The 21,675-nt window shown below is 37.1% G+C and overlaps 1 protein-coding gene across 3 annotated transcripts in view; it reads right to left on the minus strand.

Moving 5' to 3' along the window:
- The window catches only part of CLPX (caseinolytic mitochondrial matrix peptidase chaperone subunit X), a 31,145-nt gene extending 17,356 nt beyond the window's left edge, over nucleotides 1–13,789 (minus strand). For 2 of the 3 annotated variants that reach the window (XM_073212007.1, XM_073212006.1), the window contains exons 1-4: nucleotides 13,539–13,789; nucleotides 7,321–7,481; nucleotides 6,256–6,373; nucleotides 179–333 (exon numbers count right to left, since the gene is read on the minus strand). In XM_073212007.1, coding sequence (XP_073068108.1) covers nucleotides 179–333; nucleotides 6,256–6,373; nucleotides 7,321–7,481; nucleotides 13,539–13,617 — 513 coding nt within the window. In that variant the 5' untranslated portion in view covers nucleotides 13,618–13,789. Of the gene's footprint in view, nucleotides 1–178; nucleotides 334–6,255; nucleotides 6,374–7,320; nucleotides 7,482–13,345; nucleotides 13,491–13,538 lie in introns of those variants that run through there. The other variant, XM_073212008.1, reaches the window with a different exon arrangement.
- Nucleotides 13,790–21,675: the final 7,886 nt, after the last annotated feature.

The following is a 21,675-nucleotide window of genomic DNA, read 5'->3' on the forward strand; positions in this document are numbered from 1 at the left end:
AATGGTGTCCATACCTAAATTCCAAGTATCAAATATCAATAACAAGCTAGTCCATATTATGAACTTAAAATACTTGTTTATATGCTAGTATTAGAATCCAACATAAATGGGGTAAGAGGTGGAAGCAATGATGTTTCTTCAAGATAAAATGCTGATAAGACTGAGCTAAGACCTATACCTTCTTGGGGGGAGGAGGTGGTTTCTGTTGGAATGCCAATTTTACAGCTTCTGCTGCTGATTCGGGTTCTTTAATTATGCTTTTCTTTGAGTCTGCTTCAGATAGCACAACAAAAAAATGATGACATTTTTCACATTTCACAAAACGGGTGGAAGCTGCAAAAGGAAAGAAAGTCATTAAAGAAAAAGAAATAATTCAAATAGTGTTTAACCTTAAAGACTCAATGTAAATGAAAACCATGTACTTGACAAAAAGTAGGCTTGTAGTCACTTCATTAGCCATAATAAACAGCCTAGCTTACACCTAAGCTAGTGATAAAGATAAATGAGTTTAGTAAACTACATTTGGTTTATTTCTACTAGATCTTTCACTTTGTGACATACTTCTTTAATAAGAGGCAAGACAGACTGAGATTCAACTTCTCATTCACTAAAATTAATTTTAAGAAACACCACTCTAAGAATATAAAATAATCATTTATTTTCTAATACTTGAATGAACTGTGAAAAGTAAATTATTCTTTTTCCAACATATTATTATGAAAAATTTCAAACACAAAAGTTGAAAGAGAGAAATCAATTTTAGTCCCTCAAAATGTAAAAAGTTCTTTTCAAACTTATGGACATTCAAAAAACTCTGACTTGGTTAAATATATAAAATTATTTCATACCTTCTTTATTTTCATCTTTACTCCACTAATACCTATTTCTTTAACCTAGAAATCACTATGAAACTAACAAAATAACATTCTCAGTCATATTGACTTAAAAATAATCATACAGCTTTTGAAAACAACACAAGGGTAGTTAAAAGTCAGGAGTAAAAGGGTCTCTCAATTCCAACGCATTAGCTATAGAATATAGTGTTAAACCAAAGGTGATTTCTTCTTTTCTCTCTTTTTAAAACACAACTGTTGGATGTAGACATACGGATATATATTCTTAAATGTTCTCCAAGGCTACTCCTACTAATGGTAACCAGGAGCCTCAGCAAGCAGCAGGGTACAGAATTTCACATACATTTTTAAGAGACACACAGCATAAAATACACAGGAATTAGTTACATGTTGGTAGGTCTAGGCATTAAGTTTTTTGTGTTATCTTTGTGTAACCTAACTGAACTGGCAAAACTGCAAAGAAAAAGAAAATTTTAAACTATGGGATCTCTCTCCTTTGGAACTATTTTAACTACCTATCCACAGATTAAAAGAAAAACTGCACTAGCAAGCACACATAATCTTCACAAAATCATCTAAAATTTAAAAAGACGATTCCACATTTAAAAAATTAATGTAATCATTAACTCAATCAATTTAATTCTTATGTGTCTGTTCTTAAACCCAAGGCAAATTAAAAATACATTCTGGATAAATTCTAGATGCAAATTTTAAACTAGAAGAGGAACCATCCATATTTTCTACTTACTGACTACCTACAAATGCTTACCTAAAGAAAAAGATCAAGCTGTTCCAAGTACCTTTAAGACAAGTCCAAATACATTATCACCATTTCCCATCATTGGGACAGATAGTCAATGACTTTATTTTATAATGAAGCACCAACTTTCAACTGTTACTGACGGTAAACAGGGCAAGGGTTAAAGAGCAGGGAAGCCTCTAATCTAGTTCAGGCTGTGTGACAGGAAAATCTGGCTGAGAACACAAGCACAAAATATTTCTCTAATGAAATTAGGTCACATGGAAAGAGATTAAACACCAACAAAATCACATCCCTCTTTGCTTACTTTTGAAGGGGTGCTTAAATTCTATGTGAATATTTATAATGCAATTTTGTATTGAAACACATTCAATATACACCCAAATTCAAGACTTCACTTTTATTTATCAAAGTGCTATTTTGGGAAAAAAAATGCAAGTATTGCAATGCATATTTTTTGCTCCTAAAAACAAGGGGCAAAATCTAATTTTGTTAAATTAACAGGGGATAAACCTCTCCTTAAAATGATTATTACAAATATCCTAAATTACTTTGTATACAGAATAGTGATCCATACCATGCTTATATGGTATGCCCACAACAGAAAGACTACCTTAGAAAAAACTTTTTCAAGAGGTTTGCTTAAATGAAAGTTCTTCAAGATTTTTAACAATTTTCAGGGGTAACCTGGGTTATTTTTTTAGGGTTAACTTCAAGGTCAACATAAAATCTCCACACCATTATAGAAAAATTTAATACCTACTACAAAACATGTTAAGTAATAAGCCTTCAAAAAAGTATCATACACACTAAAAATAAACTAACAGCTTTACCTTAAATAAAAGTGGGAGACTATTCATGTTTGACAAGTTATTTTTTAAAGGGGCAAAAGAAAACTAAGGAATAATATATATTAGTCCTTAAAATAAAACATTTCTTAGATTATTTCAATTTCTGAGGATTTTCTATATATTCATAATAGCATCTATAAAAACGGCATTTTATTTAACAAAGTCAAGCAAGAGTAATACCACGGTAAGAAAACATAAAGATCACTAAAAATACACTTGCAAGATGGACTATATATAGCAGGTCCATGAGCTAAGAACAGTATTTACATTTTGTAAAAAAAATGACAAAGTTGTATGAAATTCAAATTTCCATGTCCAAAATTTTATTGGAACCCAGCCATGCTCATTCATTGTCTATGATGCTTTCACAATGTAACAGCAAAGGAGAATAGTTGCAACAAGAGACCATATGGCTCACAAAATCTAAAATATTTACTATATGGCCTTTTATAGTAAAAGTTTGCTGACTCCTGCTATATAGCATTTAAAAGCAGATAACTATCCATAGAATGAGAGAAAGTATTTGCAAATCTTATATCTGGATAAGAGTCTAGCATTTAGAATATATAAAGTACTCTTATAACTCAATAAAAAGATAACCTATTTTAAAAATGGACAAAGGATTTAAACAGTCTTTTTTCCAAATAAGATATACAAAAAACACATAAAGAGTTGCTTAACAACTTTAATCACTATGGAAATGTAAATCAAAACCACAGTGAGATACCACTTCACATCCTTATGATGGCTACAATAAAAAAGATAGTAAGTGTTGAAGAGGATGTGAAGAAACTGGAACCGTTACACTCTGCTAGTCAGGTTGTAAGATGGTACAACCTCCATGGAAAACAGTTTGGTAGTTCCTTAAAAAGCTCAATGAAGAATTACCATTTCACCCAACAATTCCATTCCTAAGCATACAACCCAAGAAGTATAAGCGCATACACACAGAAACTTGTACAAATGTTCACAGTAGCATTATTCACAATAGCCAACAAGTAGAAACAACCCAAATGTCCATCAACTGATGAACGGATAAACACTGGAATACTATTCAGCCACAAAAACCAATGAAGTATACATAACACAAATGAACCCTGAAAACATGCTCAGTGAAAGAAGCCAGAAACAAAAGTGATGCATATTGTATAATTCCATTTATATGAAATGTAAATTCTATTTATATAAAATATAAACAGAATGAGACAAAATCCGTAGACAGCAAGTAGGTTAATGGTTGCCAGAGCTAGGAAGGGACAGAAAGTGATTGCTAAGGGTTATGGGGTTTCTTTTTGGGGTGATGAAAATGTTCTAGAATTAGACAGTGGTGATGATCACACAACCTGGTGAATATACTAAAAACCCCTGAAACGTATACCTTAAAAAGGTGAATTGTATAGTATGTGATAAAAAGATGAATTTTATAATATGTGAATGATATCTCAATTCAAAAAGTTAAAAAAATTTTTAAAGCAAAGGATTAGACCTGTACACATTATGTATTAACATACATCTCTCTCAAAACATCGCTGAGTTTGGAAAAGAAAAAAGCAGTTTGCAAAAACATAAACAATATACCATTTATGCTTTAAAAGTGTATGTTTGATGAAGATATACTATGGAATTATATCTTTAGCTTTGCCTATAATGTTATACTTTTTTTCCAAAGGGGGATAACACACATGTATTCCTCAGGTAATTAAAAATAATTCAAAATGATAAAAACATGGACAATTGCCTCAACAGTCTATTCACAGAACTACAAGTGACCAAAATGCATATAAAAAGATGTTTATGAACTAATAACTACATAAATGCAGATTCAAACAAAATGAATAACCTGAGATCAAATAAAACTCTTTAGAATAGGATGACATGATTTACAATGAACAGACACCGAAGATCCTGGCATTCAAAAGAGATGCATAGTGAAGAGACTTTTATTATGGATCAACAAAACCAAGGGAGGAGGGGCTACATTCATTGTTGGGGCTTATTACTCCTACGCAGTAGAGCTCCAGAGGCGGGACAGTGTCATGTTTTTGTGTATTTTCTGAGCCTAGGAATGTCTGACTCAATATATGTTTGCTTACTGAATAAATTATGTATAAGTATGTACTCTTACTCTTTTCTTCCACATTGTCATTCCCACATACCCTTCCCAATTAGACTTCCCACAGGAAAGAGACCTCAGCCTTGAGGAGATCTGATACACTCTAAATACTGTTTTTCACACTTGGTCTCATTGTTACATAGATTCTAGGTCACCACCCAACATCTACAGAATCTTATCTCTAGAGAAGAAGGAATCTGTATGTTTAACAATTACCCTCAGTGATTAATACAACCTTGCAAGTTTTGAAAACACTGCATAAAAGAAAAATAAATTTAATCCCAAGAGGATCTAGTTTATCCCTAAGAATTCTAGTTGGTAAAAATGGGATAGGAACTTCTGAATAGCAAATCTTCACTGCTCTGGGACTTTGAATGAATGAATTAAACTTGCTGAGTCTCAGCTTCTTCATATATAAAAATGAGGATATTCTCCATCCTGACAAAAGTAAGATTATGAGAATAAAACTATACACACTGGCATTTATTAAACATTAGTGATTTTTTCCTTTTCTACTCTAAGAAATTATTCTTTAGGTCTATAAAGATTGAAATATTTTTCTGGAAAAAAAAAAGGGAAAATACTTTGATTAAAATAGATGTACTATGACACTGCCATTATGAATTGAGCATTTCTCAGACTTCTTAGAATTTTACTATATCACACCAAATTTGTTAATGGAAAATGTTATTTAGAAGTTATGTCATTCGGTTCCACCACTTTCATTTTATGTTATGATCTAAATTAACATTCACTCAGACTGGTTTTTCTTTTTCACCTCTTACTAGGCACAACCAGGAAGAGAACATACCAGCTGTAGAATGGAACTACTTTAAAAGTCTTTCCAAACTCTAAAGACTACAATACACATAGTACTTTTCATTTGGTGGCCAACTCATTTTAACGATAAATGTGAAACTGAAGTCTCAATATTTGGGTTAGAATATAGAAAATCCTCTCCAGCCAATCATCAGAAACTGAAACTTCTGCCAAACCTGACCATCAACCTTTTCACAACTGAATTATATAGGAAGGCTGACATGGTGGTGCAATGTAATTTACTCTTGAGTCATTACCATTAACTCTAATCGTGTAGGAAATGAGTTATTTGATTTATTAAGCAAAATATCTGTAATAGCATCATTGCATGCTGTCATAGAATTACTGACCATACAGCAAATGTAGGACTGTTGATTTCTTCCTTCTCTTAGCATCTGAATGATTAATAATTACCAGACACTTCCTAGAATTACGGGTTTAGCTCCTCTGGTATGTACTGAAAGACAGAAAAGTACCTTACTATTTGAATGACTGACCTCTCTAGCTATCTGAGATGCTTAAAAGGTATCTGAAGAATGGAGAAAGCCACACAGAATAATAAGCCTTGGTTCTCCTACAGCTTAGTGGTCATATACATGAAAACTCACAAAATCAAAATTTAAACTAAACACATGAAAGCAAAGTAAAAAAGCAAACAGTGTTCTTAAATTTTCTCTTACACCACAATGCAAAATATTACCAGTCCTGGGGACTTTTAGAATCCAGTTAACATACGAGAGAATCATGTAAGTTCAGGAAGACAATAACTCTGGTTTATATAATTCATATATGATTATACATTTTATAATATTTTATAGAAAAGGTAGGGAACAGAAGAATAAAAGAAGTAATACTTACACACAAAGGTCTCTACATGAGTGCACAAGTCACCACATTTAGGACAGCGCAGCTGGTTTCCACCTTTCCCAGAACTCCCAGAGCCTGATTTCTTACTGCTTCCCTCACTTGCTGATTTCTAATGTTTGTGGATGAAAAAATAAGACAGTGTCAATTATTACTTTCAGCCAATCATTTTATATGTAATTTAAATATAAACAGTTTGTAATTAACCTTTGGAATTATTAGTATAGTTTATATCTCTACTATCTCTGGTGTCAAAGATGTATTACCACAAAAATAAAATCAGTTCTAGTAAATAAATATTTATCTGTATTCCTTCTTTACATGGATGTAATAGCATGTATAATAAAAACTTTTCTTTCAATTACTCAAACACTAGGAAAAACGTTACAAAGGTGAAAAACTACATTTCAATGGCACTGAATCAGGAGTTACTATCACGGCATGTAATAACTCTTAACTTACTTGAATCTAACTTTTCTCATCTATAAAACGGGAATGATTTTACCTACTCAGAGAATCATTCTTAGGATTAAGTGTGGATCTGAAAGCACCTGGCATTTTGTCTTCCATATTAATATTCACTTGAGTGTTAGTTAATTCACATAAAAAAATTGAAAATATTCACTGATCTAATACAATCACGAATCATCTATGCTAGGCTACAGAGTAGCCAAACATTAAGTCATATGGGCATCTAAGATTTTCAGGTAGAAGATGAAGTAGAGTTTATACTACAATGAGATGGAAGAACTCTGTGAAAGCAGGAAATGGTATTTATTCCTAATTCAATACTATACAGATTATTCAATTAGGCATCTTAACTACTTTTGGGTGTTAGAAAGAAAATGTAATTACTGCTTACTAAGTGTAACACTTATAAAACTTTAATGATTCAAACTAAAACACAAAATAAAATTACATAAAATTCTTTAGATTTTATATATTTCATATTTCCTACAGAAAACATATAAACCAACGGATACAGAGTACTATTATCATACTTAATTGCTTAAAGGAGGGAAATCAGATCCATGTATAGATGCCAATTAGATAAAATACCTTATTTCCATCTCCAGAGCCATCTTTACTCATCCCATCTTTTGAGGCAAAGTATGCTGGTGTTTCTGTAAAGGTTCTAAAAGGAGTTCTTCGTAGAATCTGAGTTTCAAAGGTCCCAAGCCTTCCTAAAACAGGTATATGAATGCGGCCACAAGAAATACCTGAAAAAGTAATGAAATCTATTAGTCTGTATGTCAAATATTAACATTCCTCCAGTAAATCCCCTGAAGACAAAAATTCCGTAAGTATCAAGGAAGTTGAAAAGGCTATAGCGTTCACAGCAGTAGTACAAACTGGTAGAGAAAATAGTACCTCCAGCAGAGGCAGAGCCTTCTCAAAAATAGGTCAGACCTGGGCCTCCCTCAGATTTCCAGACCTGTCCTTTGGAAGTGAGGAATACCACCCAAGGAATAACGAGTGGCTCTTTCAAAGTTTGAGAGGTACACAGCTCAACATCTGCCTCGCTTATAGTGGGGAAAAGGCCATTTACATCTATATTATTTCTGCCAATGAGATAAGCAATTGACATGAACGCCTGTCTATCTCTTTGGTTATATGGAGGTAATATCTGCAACAATGGAAACAAACTTCAAATGTTCTTTAAAGTTATGTGTTGTTCATTAAAATGTATTTTGATGAAATTATTTCAATTGTATAGAAAAAAGAAATTGAGTAGATACTGTGTAACCACTATCCTTTCAAACATTTCAACCTTTTACCATATTTAAAGTTAAAATTCTTATATCATTGTTAATTAGCAACTTCCCTGGCAAACTTCTTCTGTAAAGGATTAGAACAGTATTTTCTGCTTTATGAACTGTGTAGTCTCAGTCCCAACTACTCTGCCTATAATGTGAAAGCAAACAAACAGAATGCAAACAAATGGGTGTGGCCAGATTTAGTTCCTGAAGTTGTTTGTTGACCCCTGGTTTTTCTAATATAAATACAAAATAAGCCCTCAAATAAATTTTATTCAATGGAACAGAACCATATGGTATACAGAGAAGCAGCATATCCTAAGCTGGTCTTTAAAAAGAATGCTCCTTATGCAAGAAAATGGAACTGTTCTATGTTAAACAAAATTCCATAGATTTCAGTACTGTAGGGTTACTCAGAACTTTGCATAAGCTAACATACATTAATGAATCACTAGGAAGAAGGCTACCCAGCAGTTTACCAGAGTACTGTTAGGAAGCAAGAAGCCACAAAAGAAAGGATGGGGGCAGTGGGTGTATAGTTAATACTTTTTAAGTTTAAGAAACTGATTTTGCCTCCCTCATTTCATTCCCTACAAAATTCTCAACTCAAGCTTAAAATTTTTATTTCTACATATGTTAGGGCTTTTAAGAGATCAGGCACATATGTATATATTATAGCTAAATGCAAAACTTGGTTTCAAATTATGCCCTTGGAACAATTAAAAAACAATTGCTTAGTTATATGACTTTTTTAATTCCCAATTTTCCAACACACTTGTGTACTGTTTAAATGAGTTTCTTCAGTTATCACCCTAAGCTATCTCCAGTTCCACAAGTACAAAAATGAACTGACCAAACTTCTCAGGAAACATAATTGAGAGACAAATTTTCTCATCCCTATATAAATTCACTAAACACTAAAAAAATAATAATGCTTATGACACACCAGTCCCTAAACTATGGACTGTAAAATTTTGCTTAACACTATCAAACCTGAATATTTGGGGGAAAAAAAGGCAAATCTAGGGGATGTATAGATGAATCAAGTACGCAGAAAAGTCAATGGATGCTTAAGACAGATGATGGGTATTTGGGTGTTCACTGTTCTATCTTGTGTGTCTGAAAACAGTTAATGAGTAGTTGCATAATACAATTATTATAATCAATGTAGCAAATATAATTTTTTAATTAAACCATTACAAGCTTTATGTGAGGCTATTTACACTTGGATATTGAAAACAAAGCTTAACACTGAAGTATCCCATACAGTGTATTATTTCCCATGTACAATAAAATAGATCTTTAAAAATAGTGTTTAACAATTTACTATATCTAGCATTACTAGTAAATAAGCTGAAAGTAAATTACTTTCAGGAATTTAAGAGAAATGAAAAATTATGAATACCACCTTTTAAAGTCTAAGTATAGAAAGAAAAATAAGTCCTTCATCTTAAATAGCTTAGTGAGTAACTTATGAAACCAATGCAGCCAGTCACTACAGAGCATGCTGAGAAGCATGTTCATGCTACTTAAAACTTCTAAATTGAAGCATTTTTTTGCTGGCCCTGAAGGTAGGGTACTTCAGTGCTGTTTTAACATTCTGTAATATATGGGCTGTGCCAACAAGAGGCCATAAACCAGCAATTCTCAGATGTGTGTATCAGAACCACCAAGCGAGCTTGTTACAGCACAGGCTGTAGGGGGTCTCCCGGTTCTCACCCAGAGGGTCCGTGGTCTGGGACTCAGGAATGCATTTCCTGAGCAAGTTCCCAGGCGATGCTGATGCTGCTGGTCTGGGACCACCTCCTTAAACCACTGTGCTGAACAGGTTATCAGTTACTCCCCAAGTGTAAGAAATCTCCACTGAGATCACTGCAGCTAACAATTCAGTTTTCATCCTCTGTCACGAATTCCTCTGACAGTCTGGGAAAGCCTACAGATGAAGCGTCTCAGACTAATGTTTTCAAGTGTATAGCGTATATATGTAACAATAGTGGTTACACTATCCAATTATACTGAAATAGTTATCAAAATACTTTAAAAATTGGTTTATTAACAAGCAAAATTCAATTAAGATCTAACAGCTTTTTAAAATAACTAGCATGATTTCAAAGTAGTGAAAAGCATAAATATTTTAAGATATCTGCAATTGGTAATGTGATATGAAAATATTTGTGTCTTTAATTGGCAAAAAATTCTCAGATACTGCTACTACTACTCTGGTTTGTTGCTTACATTCGTAATGGAAGGAAATGCTGTATTTCAGTTTAAGATTAGTGAAAACAAAGTTTACAGAATCTCTGAATTCTATCTATCTCTGGACACTTTGGAGGCTGGTGAATCCCAGGTGAAGAATCCCTGAAAGTTAAAAAGGGAAGTGTGAAGGGTATTTCGAAAGACTCTTTGGCAGCAAAGAGAGAAAACAGTTAAAAGTTAAACCATTTAGAAACCTTCTGTTGTAAAGGTCTCTTAATTTCAAAACAGGAATTTTTTAAAAGAAATATTGAAGTAATTTTGTATCAATTTTAGGGCTATTAAGAACTAGGAGAGTATTTATTCAAAATTTTCAATTTTCTGACTTCCTATATTCAGCCTTGAAGTAAGCATACTCCAAAAACAAATTAAAAATTAAAAATTATCACCAGTTTATAGTGACAATATTTAAGGGTGTGTAATAATTGATTAAATGGCAAATCAGATTAAGTACTGGCTTAAATACTTGGCCTCTAACCTCTAGTATAAATTAGAAAAAAAAATTCAACAGAAACAATGATGACAACTAAATAGATGCTTATGTTTTTATTAGTCTCAAAATTTCATTTTATGCCCAAACTACTGTTTCATGAATTCTGAATACTTCTTAATAAAGAAAAATAACATCACTCCTATGATAACTTTCCTCAAGTTTTTAAAAAATGTTTGATGGACTCTTAAGGCTATTCAGCTAGTCTGAAGATAAATATACCAACAAAAGAGAAATGTTGATTAAGAAACAGCCTGCAATTCCAGAAACAAAGATGTTCTCTCATTAATTCACTTGGCCTTATTTAATTCGTATTGTATTTAACTATCAAGAGAGAGAGAATCTAACAAAAAACTGTTAAGGTGAGGATATTATTTAATTATCATGAAATTTACGTACACCCAACATGTTTGAGCATCTTCACATCTTCACTTACACCTGCAGGAGGCAGACACCCTTTCAATGGACAAGTCCAGAAAGCGGCCAGAAAACAAGTCAGTTAATTGTGATCCCACAATTTTCACAGCTAAATTCCAACCGAGTACTGTCATTCAGAATTATTTTAAAAATGCAGTCAAGCATTTCTGAATGCACATATTTAGAATGCAAATTGCGACATATGCAAAGTACGTTTTAAAATATATACATCATAATTGAAAAACTATCAATTTGGGTAGAAAAAAATATTTATAAAATTTCTACTTTACTATACGCTTCATATTCAAAGAGAATAGTGAGGAAAAACACATTAAACTGGATACACATAGCCCCTAAGAAAACAGACACAATATATAGTATAACAATGTACCAAATAATTTTTCAAACTACATTTTAAAAAGTCTAACATGACAAAAATATAAATCACCTCTTTTATTCTTAATTCACTGTATAATATTTCAATAGATTATCTGGATGAAAATTTTTTCTGGTATTATGTTGCTGAAATTCTTAATTCTTTACTGTTTTTAAGGATAATAAACTAGCTAAAGTCCAATTCTGATTCTTTCTCTTTTGCCTCTCTTCCTCTTTCCAGGAATCCAAAATAAAAAATAAACTCCTGGAGTTTTTTCAGCCCTGAAGGAAAAATCTCTGTATTTTGAGACTATCTTTACACAATCTTTTCAAGTTTCTACTACAGAAAATAAACGTTTTGTGCAATTAAGCCTTGGGCGAGTCTTAAACAAAGTGAAAACTATTTGCTGTTTCACTGTCGTGTAAAAATATTAAATTTTATAATGATACTGGGTTATGTCTCAGATTTTAAGCTTAATTTACTTCTTTACAGTGAAAACTGGTTCGGTATTTATAAAAAATTGGCATACTTGTATTAATTTATAGGTAAGTTATTATTTTGTGGTCACTTGCCTTATGATGTAATTTTTAAAGCAGAGGTTGTTTGAAAAGAAAAAAAATAACCGTACACCTTCTGATTGTTTTCAGAGATAACTGATTGGAATAGATGAACTTTCTCAAAGTAACCTTCCTTACTCAAGAGAATACATGCACTTTATCACACTCCCAGAAAAGATATTATTCTTCGTCTACTTCAACTTGAAGGTGAGGACTTGTTCACCACTCTACCTCCAGCACCAAAATAGGGCCTGGCACATAGTATGCCCTCAGCAAATGTTTGTAAAATGAATGAATTTAAATGTCACTTTCAAACATTTGCAACTCAAATTTCCTGTAACTTGTTCAAGTTTAAGAGTCTTGGGACTAAATTCACTCCTTTACATTTATGTATCATTTTACAAAATGGTTTTATCCACATTATTTAATCTTTGTGAAATAAGCCGCCAGAAAACATTTAGTAAACCCCGTGGGTTTTATAATTAACCTAAAATTTAGGAAAAGGGTGTTTTTTTTTTTAAATCTATCCAAGGGTCATAAGCTGACAAGCCAAAATAAAACGAATCTGCGTAAAATCAGGTGATTCTAACAGGTTCTAGTCTCGTAGTCTGATATTCACATATCTGGGGAAGAGAAAAATGGTTTCTTTTCCGGAATTTCTTGGCTGGAGTGGCACTCTTTCACAGCTCCGGATAAACAGTAAAGGAAAGGTAAACAAGCGCCACCCTTAAAACTACATCGGACTGTCAAGTTGGAAAACCGGTAAACAACTGCTGAGACACCTAAAGCACTTCAAAAACAACTTCTGAGGAAATTTTCACAACCTCCCCGGCCGCTTTTCTGCGGGCCCCAAGGTTTTCCCGGCGCCAGGAAGTACTAACAAGCCCTGTTTATGTGCCGTGTAAGCGGCCGCACGGTGACAGTGACACCGCGGGTCTCGCGCGGTCGCGTCGGGGACGGTCGGCTCGGCGTCCCGCGGGATCTCAACAAGGGCAGCCCCTCACCCGAGCCGTTCCCGAAGCCGCGACAGGCGAGAGGAACCCGGCCGCGCTCCGGCAGAGAAGCCGCGGGGCAAGGCCGACAGTCCCCGGCGGAGCCCCGAGCAGGGTCCGAGGACTCTTTTAACAAAGGGCGCGTTCTATACGGCTCTCAGGGTTTTTGAGAAGTGGCCACATTCCGGCCGCAAAGTCAGGAGGCCTGAATATGCGCGGGCGGGGAAGCACGGGGGGTTTACTTCAAATGTGAGAAACAGCTGCTCCAGAGGTTGGCAGAACCTCATCCCACGAGGAAAGTGGGGGATGCCAGGCGGAGCGCTGCGCATCCCCTCACAACCTCGGGGAGAAGTAGGCCCCTGCCTTCGCCGGGGTCCCCACCGTCGACTGCTATACTCCTGGGCCAATGGTTCGGGTGAGGGACTACTTCGTTACCTCTCTGCGCGGAGGTGAGGGAGGAGGTGATGAGCCGCGAGGCGGCCGCACCGCAAGTACAGGCGCCGCACCCGGACATCTCCGCGGGGCGTAGGCCGGGGCTCTGGCCCCTGCTGCCCTCCGGTTCTCAGCAGCCCGGTTACCGCTCGCAGGGCGCGCAGATTTGGCTCCGGATCCTCCCGCCGGCCCTAGGCCCAGGGCAGAGTTCACCCACCCAGCATCCAGGCCCGCGCGCTCTCTGTGTTCTTCTGCCGTCTACTCAATAGACACTAACCCCTTCCCTCCCTTCCCCTACTCCTCCCACCCCCACGCCTACAGGGTCCGGGGAGCGTGCGCGCGCCTGCGTCTTAGGCCTGTCGGGGGTGGGGGTGGAGTGTCGGGCTGGGGGCGTGGGCACGCGCCGCATGTGCGTGCGTGGGACGCCGTCCTGCGGCGAGAAACGGGCGGAGACCTGGGCGCCAATGAGCTCTCTACAGATTGCTGTCGGCCTCAACCCAGGGAACTACAAGTCCCGAAAAGCAATTCTTCCGGAAGTCCCTTTATTCTAGGGTTGAAAAGTTTGAGACAGACGTGGAGAGACTCGTTCCGTGAATTGTAGTCCCAGCCCCTCGCTGTTAACTACTTGTCAGCTGTCGCTAGACGCTTCAAATTCAACGAGTTCCTTGCCTCAGGGATTGCACAACCTGTGTTCCTCACCTTATCCTTAGTTTCCTCATTTGTAATGAGAGTAGGATTTTTACCAGTTCCCCAAACAACAACTGTTGGATGACAGCGCTTTGTTTTTTTCAAGCCTGGTGGTGTTAACTCTTACAGCTGTTGCTAGTACGTGGATGCTTTACAACTCTTTGTCAGTTTCCTAAAAGGTTTAACGTGATCACACCCTGGTAAATAGTTCCTGCGTTAAACTCTCTTCTGTTACCCTTTGAGCACTATGCGTGGCTGGTTCTCTTCTGGACAGGTAAGACAGATCCTCCTGTACAAGTGAAAAGGATGGTGACAAATGAATAGGACTCCTACCATGGGTGTTGGCGTCAGACTGAGTATTTATTTTGTGTATAAGATTCTGATCAACTGCGAAGCCAGAGATATTGACAGGTGAGCTCGGGTGCCTTCAGTTTGAGTGGGGTGTGGGAGGGGGGCCAAGCTAGAGTAACGACCAGGTCACACAAGTTATTTAACCCTCATCAGTCTTGGGGAAGAGAAATATGGCTTCTAGTTCACTGGGTCTTATCATAAGAAGGGGTATTGACCTTCACCAGGCTACACATGTATTTTTTTCTCATTTGGCCAGTTCATTCCTGGTACACCTGCAGCTTAAAGTGGCAGAGCCCAGAAGTGGGCCCAGGACTTTCTCAGCTGCCTCCATTAACAGAATTTTGAGGGACTCTAAAGTTCTCTCAATCCAGTGTTTTCAACTGTGTTCCTAGAATCCTTCAGAAGCCATAGCCCTGTGGTGGAGGTGAGGGAACTAAAGAAGGTGATCCTCCCCTGTCTCATCCTCCATGCCACCCCAAAGTCAATCAGAGTAGTTCTGCTTTTATCTGCCTCATTTATCGAGGTTTTGCCTGAAAATAGAGTCCTGCTTTAAAACAATATTTGAAAACCACCAAATCTAGGATAAATCTCTCCTTTTAGCAATGAGCTAAGTGGGTCACATGGACCCTAACACCCAATTTAAATTTCTTTCATCCCATTCCTCTTTCTGTTTGAATTATATGCACATTTCCTTCTTTCAAATATAAAGAAGTTATTTGCTAAAGTTTATTGATTGGTGTAAAGAAAGATGAATAAAAGCGTAGTAAAGTCAAGGCTCATCTCCGTGAAACCTTCTCTTTCTCTGTTCTAAGAACCTGACTTCTTATTCAATCAACAAATATTCATTGAGCGCCTATTACATGCCAGGCACTCATTGAACCAAAAAACATTTCTCTCATGGAGCTTCCATTCTAATGGGGAATGATAAGACAATAACTGAAACAAAAAGATATTCCACTGGTATGATGACATAGGAATATCCTTATACTGTTGCATAATTTGTCCTTATATTAATCCCAGGACAGTCGAGCATTTGGTTTTATTTATGGGCCGATGTTTTGTGTGTTTAGCTTGTATTCCCAACTGGACTTTGAGCTCTTTGAAGGCGAGTATTTCTTTATAAACTTGGGCTGAATACACAATAGAAATTCAATAAATAATTAAGTGCTTATCTTCCAACAATACTTCTGCTTGGTAGAAAGCTGAGATAGTGTCTTCAGAAAAACTGATATATAATCAGAGAAAATTGTAATTGACAAAGAGGTGAATGTTAATAAATTCTACAAATTCATACAGTGGTTAATCCAATTGACTGAGTGTCCCAAAAGGAATTCCCAGGAGATGCCTGCTTAGTAGAGTGCAGACTTTGCCCTAGAACGTACAAAACAAAGGGAACTGTACGCAACTCGGTTTAACTTTTCCTCAGCAATGTGAACAAGGGTCATGTGGCCTTGGCATCACACCAGTTCTGTTTTCATCACACGGACAACTTGAATTTGGTAGTTTCAATGCATGACCCTAAAACTATACTCTGTGCATCAGAATATACCTGGATTATTAGGATCAGCACCCAACAAGCATGGATTGGGACACTAACTTTGTGCTAGGCCCTTGCACAAAATGGGGTAGGTCTTACAATGGTGTTCAAATTTGGGGAACTTGTACCACCGAGACTTCCCATTTGGTATTTGAGTACAGAGGGTATCAAGTTTAAATAACATCTGTGTTGGAAAGGGTTCAAATATAAAGGATCCTTCTTTAGTAACCACTTGGCTTTTTGACAAAGGAGTATGTTTCATTTTGTAAGTGTACATTCCCTGAGTTGAAATTCACAGGTTGAGACGGTGTCCTTGCTCCAGGGCACAGCAGATAGCCATAGGATGGAGCAGAGCCTCACGTCTGGGCAAAGAGTGATGGGGCTCCAGAGGCATGCTAGGACCCTTCTCTTTCACTTGGCGGGGCATGAATAACATCTGGTCAGGTTACTATCAGGTTATCCCCTCAAGTTTTGGGTTTGGAAGCACAGAACCATTTGAGATTTTCCTTGTGATAAAATGGATCCTCTACAAGGAGAGTGATGGCAAATACCTGTGGTCACATCTTATCAGCTCTTTGGAGCAAAATACTTTCAACCTGATTTTGACAGGTTAACGATGCTTAAAGAAGGAAGTCAAGTACAATTTTCCAGCTCAAATAGTTTGACCTAAGGTGACTCCTTATCTGGAGTTATTTGCCTTCTGTGAACTACACAGCAGAAGGCACATAACTTTTTAATGTTTCCATTTTACATAAAACTCATTTTTATCTTTTATACTTGATTATACCTCCCAGGATTGTGAACACTATGAGTTGGTAAGTGGAAAATATTTTTACAGGTTAGAGTCAGTGAGTCATCCAGTAGCCCTGGATTTTTCTGATGAGGAAACAGGCCTATAAAAAGGCAAGGACTTGGTCAAGGCCACATAATGAGTCAGAAACAAAGAAATAGAGCCCAAGTCTCCTGATTTCAAAAGTGCGTTTCTCAAAATCTTTTTTTTTTTTTAATTTACCCAAAACTCCTTTTATAAACATCAAAATTTCATCTTCTCCTCCACCAAAATTTCTGGGACAGCCTGTCAGAGAGCTATCATTGTTGGAAATCACTGTATCTTCTGAATAAAGACATGACTTTTTCATGACTCAACCCTGATCCTCCAGATTACCAGACATTGATAGTGCCAGGCATGTAATGGGGACTCACTTTTTTTCCACATATTTAAAACATTTTTGGTATTATTATAGAACCACATAGCAATATTGTGGTTACTAGATTCCCCCCATTTGCAGGTTCCTACCACATACCCCATTACGGTCACTGTCCATCAGCCTTGTAAGATGCTATAGAGTCACTACTTGTCTTCTCTGTGCTATACTGCCATGCTCTCCCCTATGTTATGGGTGCCAATCATAATGCCCCTTATTCCCCTTCTCCTTCCCTCCCTTCCCACCCACCCTGCCCAGTCCCTTTTCCTTTGGTAACTGTTAGTCCATTCTTGGGTTCTGTGAGTCTGCTGCTGTTTTGTTCCTTCAGTTTTGCTTTGTTGTTATACTCCACAGATGAATGAAATCATTTGGTACTTATCTTTCTCTACCTGGCTTATTTCACTGAGCATAATACCCTCTAGCTCCATCCATGTTGTTGCAAATGGTACATTTGTTTTCTTCTTATGGCTGAATGATATTCCATTGTGTATATGTACCACCTCTCCTTTATCCATTCATCTACTGATGGACACTTAGGTTGCTTCCATATCTTGGCTATTGTAAATAGTGCTGCAATAAACATAGGGGTGCATCTGCTTTTTGAAGCTGGGATCCTACATTCTTAGGGTAAACTCCTAGGAGTGGAATTCCTGGGTCAAATGGTATTTCTATTTTTAGTTTTTTGAGGAACCTCCATATTGCTTTCCACAATGGTTGAACTAATTTACATTCCCACCAGCAGTGCAGGAGGGTTCCCCTTTCTCCACATCCTCTCTAGCATTTGTTGTTCCTAGTCTTTTCTATGTTGGCCATTCTAACTGGTGTGAGATGATATCTCATTGTGGTTTTAATTTGCATTTCCCTGATGATTAGTGATGTGGAGCATTTTTTCATGTGCCTGCTGGCCATCTGAATTTCTTCTTTGGAGAAGTGTCTGTTCATATCCTCCACCCATTTTTTAATAGGGTTATTTGTTTTTTGGGTGTTGAGGCATGTGAGTTCTTTATATATTTTGGATGTTAACCCCTTGTCAGATATGTCATTTACAAATATATTCTCCCATCCTGCAGATTATAGGAGTCTGCAAAATCTCCACTCCCTACCAGAAATAGCTCACATCAGGGATAAAAAGCTGCCTTCCATTAAGGCAGTGCCTCCACCCCGACCCCCATCCTTTCTTCTTTTAAGAATGACCTGGAGTGTTTTTTAAAATACACCCAGATTCCTCTCCTATAGGTTTCGATAAAATAGTCTGGAGTGGGGCTCAGGAATCTTTTAATTGCTAGAATACTGGAATCAGGAGATACTAAGATTTATTTGCAGAAATGAATAAGCTGCGTTTCCACTGTGGTGATAGAAACCTATGCTTTTATTTCTCCTGGTCTCTTTTTTAGGCTTCCTCCAATTGCCACCGTTTTCTCCCTCAGGGAGTCAGTGCCCGGCATTGGTACTGTAGGGAGACCAAAGGATCTACAGGAGGGTGCTCACCATCGCCCTGGGCCTGACCCGGGGTCTGGCGATGACCTCAGCTCAGGAAGAGGGTGGTCTTTCTTCCTGATGTTCAGAGAGATGTTCAGCAGATGGCGCTAACTCATCACGGCTTCCCTCTTTGAATCTGTTGGGTAGAGGCAGGTGGCCGGGGGTGGAGGGGCGGGGGAAGTGTCCTTAAGGCTAATCCATTGGAACTTCTGGTGTACCAAATCTTGAAGAGAGTGCCAGGAAATTCTTGTTTGGTATTTTCTAAAAGGCATGGATGTCAGGTGTGGAAGGACTGGTGTATGGATCCCACCTTGGTCACTTACCTGCTGTGTGACATTGGACAAGTTACGTAACTTCCTAAGCCTCCTTCCAAGGTTTTTGACTTTAAATTCAGATGCCCCTGACCTCTTAGGGTTAAAGTGAGGAATAAATGAGTCTTTGACCGATAGTACACAGTATGTGCTTAATAAGGAAAGATCTTTTTTACTGTGTAATGCTGTTATTTTGGCTTCCTTTTTATGCCTGTAAAAAAATCCCTTTTTTAGTTTTGCTTCCTAGCCAGTTTGTTGATGACCTCTCCCTGTGCCATTATACCTTAGCCTTGTAAGGAGCTCACTTGATTTCAAACGAAGAACTGAAAAAGGAAGATAAAGAGGGAAGATATGGACCCTTGGTTTATAAGTCCTTCTCAGTTTTCAATTAATTTGTATTAGCCATAATATTAGATAATAAAAATGATATTTACTTCAGTAACAATTATAATAATTTATTACTTGCAACATATTTATTTATACACAAGCAGCCACTGGGCTGTGTGTGTAAAGTAGTACCCATTGGTAAATTAGTCAATAGGGAGGAAATGGGGAGGAAAGGCTTCTGAGTCACCAAAATAGATGTTGCAAATTTGGCACATCAACGTTCATGTACTTTGCTCATACCTAGGCCTTCGCAATCTCCTTCTGAGTCTGTGTACACATTTTAAGTATTGATTCCCCCTCCCACAAGTGAAGAAAAAGAAAGGGAAGAGGCATTAGAAGCAGGCAGATTAATCATACCAGAGGGTTCTTGAAGGGCCTGACTGAGAAAAAGAGGAAACAGAGAAATGAATGCAAGAACCCAGCAAGAAGAGTATCTAGTCTGAAGTCATTTGTACTGGTCAAGCTTCTTCTGTATCATATCAGTCCTGGTTGCCATTTTATTGTACCACCAGAATCGCTGATGTTCATAATTGTGTTCCTAATACATCAAGAAAAGATTGAATTATGTTACTTTTGTTTTTAAGAAAATACAATATATTTCTATCCAAAACAGGTCAAAGTAAGAACTTAAAAGTTTGGGAGCTTAAATAAAAGGAATAAAATTGAATTTCCTGGAGAACTACTTCTGTAGAACAACTCGATTTCCTATGATAACCACAAAAATGAAGTATCACCTTGTTAAATCTACACACATTTTCAGTCTGTTTCCATTTCCAGCAGTAACACACAGCAGTAAGATCAAACACAAACAAAAGCACTTACAAGTAAGAGAAAGGTATGTAAAAAGCCACCAAGATGATAAAAACAAGTCCAAACATAACTGTAATCACCATATATGTTTACTAAACTTGCTAGTTAAGACATTAGATTTGATAAGCTAAAATTAAGCTAAAATGCTGTTTATAAGAAATAAATCTTTTTAAAAAAGACAAAGGTTTAAAAGTAAAAATATACTGAGCAAGTAAGTATTAACCAAAAGTTGGGAGGTATATTATTAGACAAAATAAGCTTTAAGACAAAAAAGCACTCTAAGAACAAAGAACATAACTACATAATGACAAAAGATTCAACTTGAGGCATGAAAACTCAATACTTAATATGCTTCCATTAAAAAATAATATAAAGCCAAAATTGAGGAATCACAGAGACTGATAAGTACACCGTCTAGTGGAAGACTCCGACTCACTTACTGAACTGAACAATTAAGTTTGAGTTAATGGTTCTATATAAAACTCTGTACCCAATGATTAGGGAATACACTTTTTTCCCTCCCTGTCACACATGGAAACTACAAAAACTGACCAAGAAATACTAGGTCATGAAGAAAGAGCTTTCAAAGAACAGATACCACCCAGAAATTAATGTATGTAAAATTCCCTGATGTTTAGAAATAAAAAGCCCTAAACTCCCAAGAAACTGAAAATAATCTGCTCACTATGCCCCCAGAAATACTGACCTTTTGCAGTGTCTCCCCAACTCATCGATTCCCTTCCTCTGAGAATTGTCCCCAACTCCCAGCAACTGTGACTCTATAATGGGACCACCTGTGTGCCCCTCCCCTCACTATTGCTACAGTTGATTGGACTAGAGGTGGTGATTCAAAGTAGGCCAATCAGATTCTCTCACCAAGGAATCTGTGCTTCAGGCAGGGCTCTTTATTGACTAGAGGAGATGGCCACCTCTCTATGAACCCAGGGGAGTAGAGAAAGCTGATATGCAAAGAGAAGCTAAGGGTTCCTGCAGGGAAGAGACCACACTGAGAGAGCGAGCGACTGACTGAAATGGACTGACCAGAGAGAGGGACCTAGAAAGAAGAGGGAAACAGAGTCAAAGAGACTATCGGAGAAATAGAGCATGTGCAAGACTGAGTTTAAGACATTGGGAGAGAGCAAAACAGAAAGTGAGAGGGAGTAAGAGAAAAACAAGCAGAGAGAGTGATGGGCTGGATTCCGGTGGCTTTGCAGTTCCTGGTCTGCTAATGTCTGCTGGCACCCCTGTTCTTCGCAAACAAAAGCCTCCTGGTGTGCAGTCCAATCTCTACCTCTTGACTCTAGCCAGTCTCTTTGCCTGAAATTCCACCTGTCCATACATATACTGCTTCCGACTTGGTTTAAGACCTCTCA

This window comes from Manis javanica, chromosome 8 (genome assembly GCF_040802235.1).
Source record: "Manis javanica isolate MJ-LG chromosome 8, MJ_LKY, whole genome shotgun sequence".
In the NCBI taxonomy this organism is placed as follows: domain Eukaryota; kingdom Metazoa; phylum Chordata; class Mammalia; order Pholidota; family Manidae; genus Manis; species Manis javanica.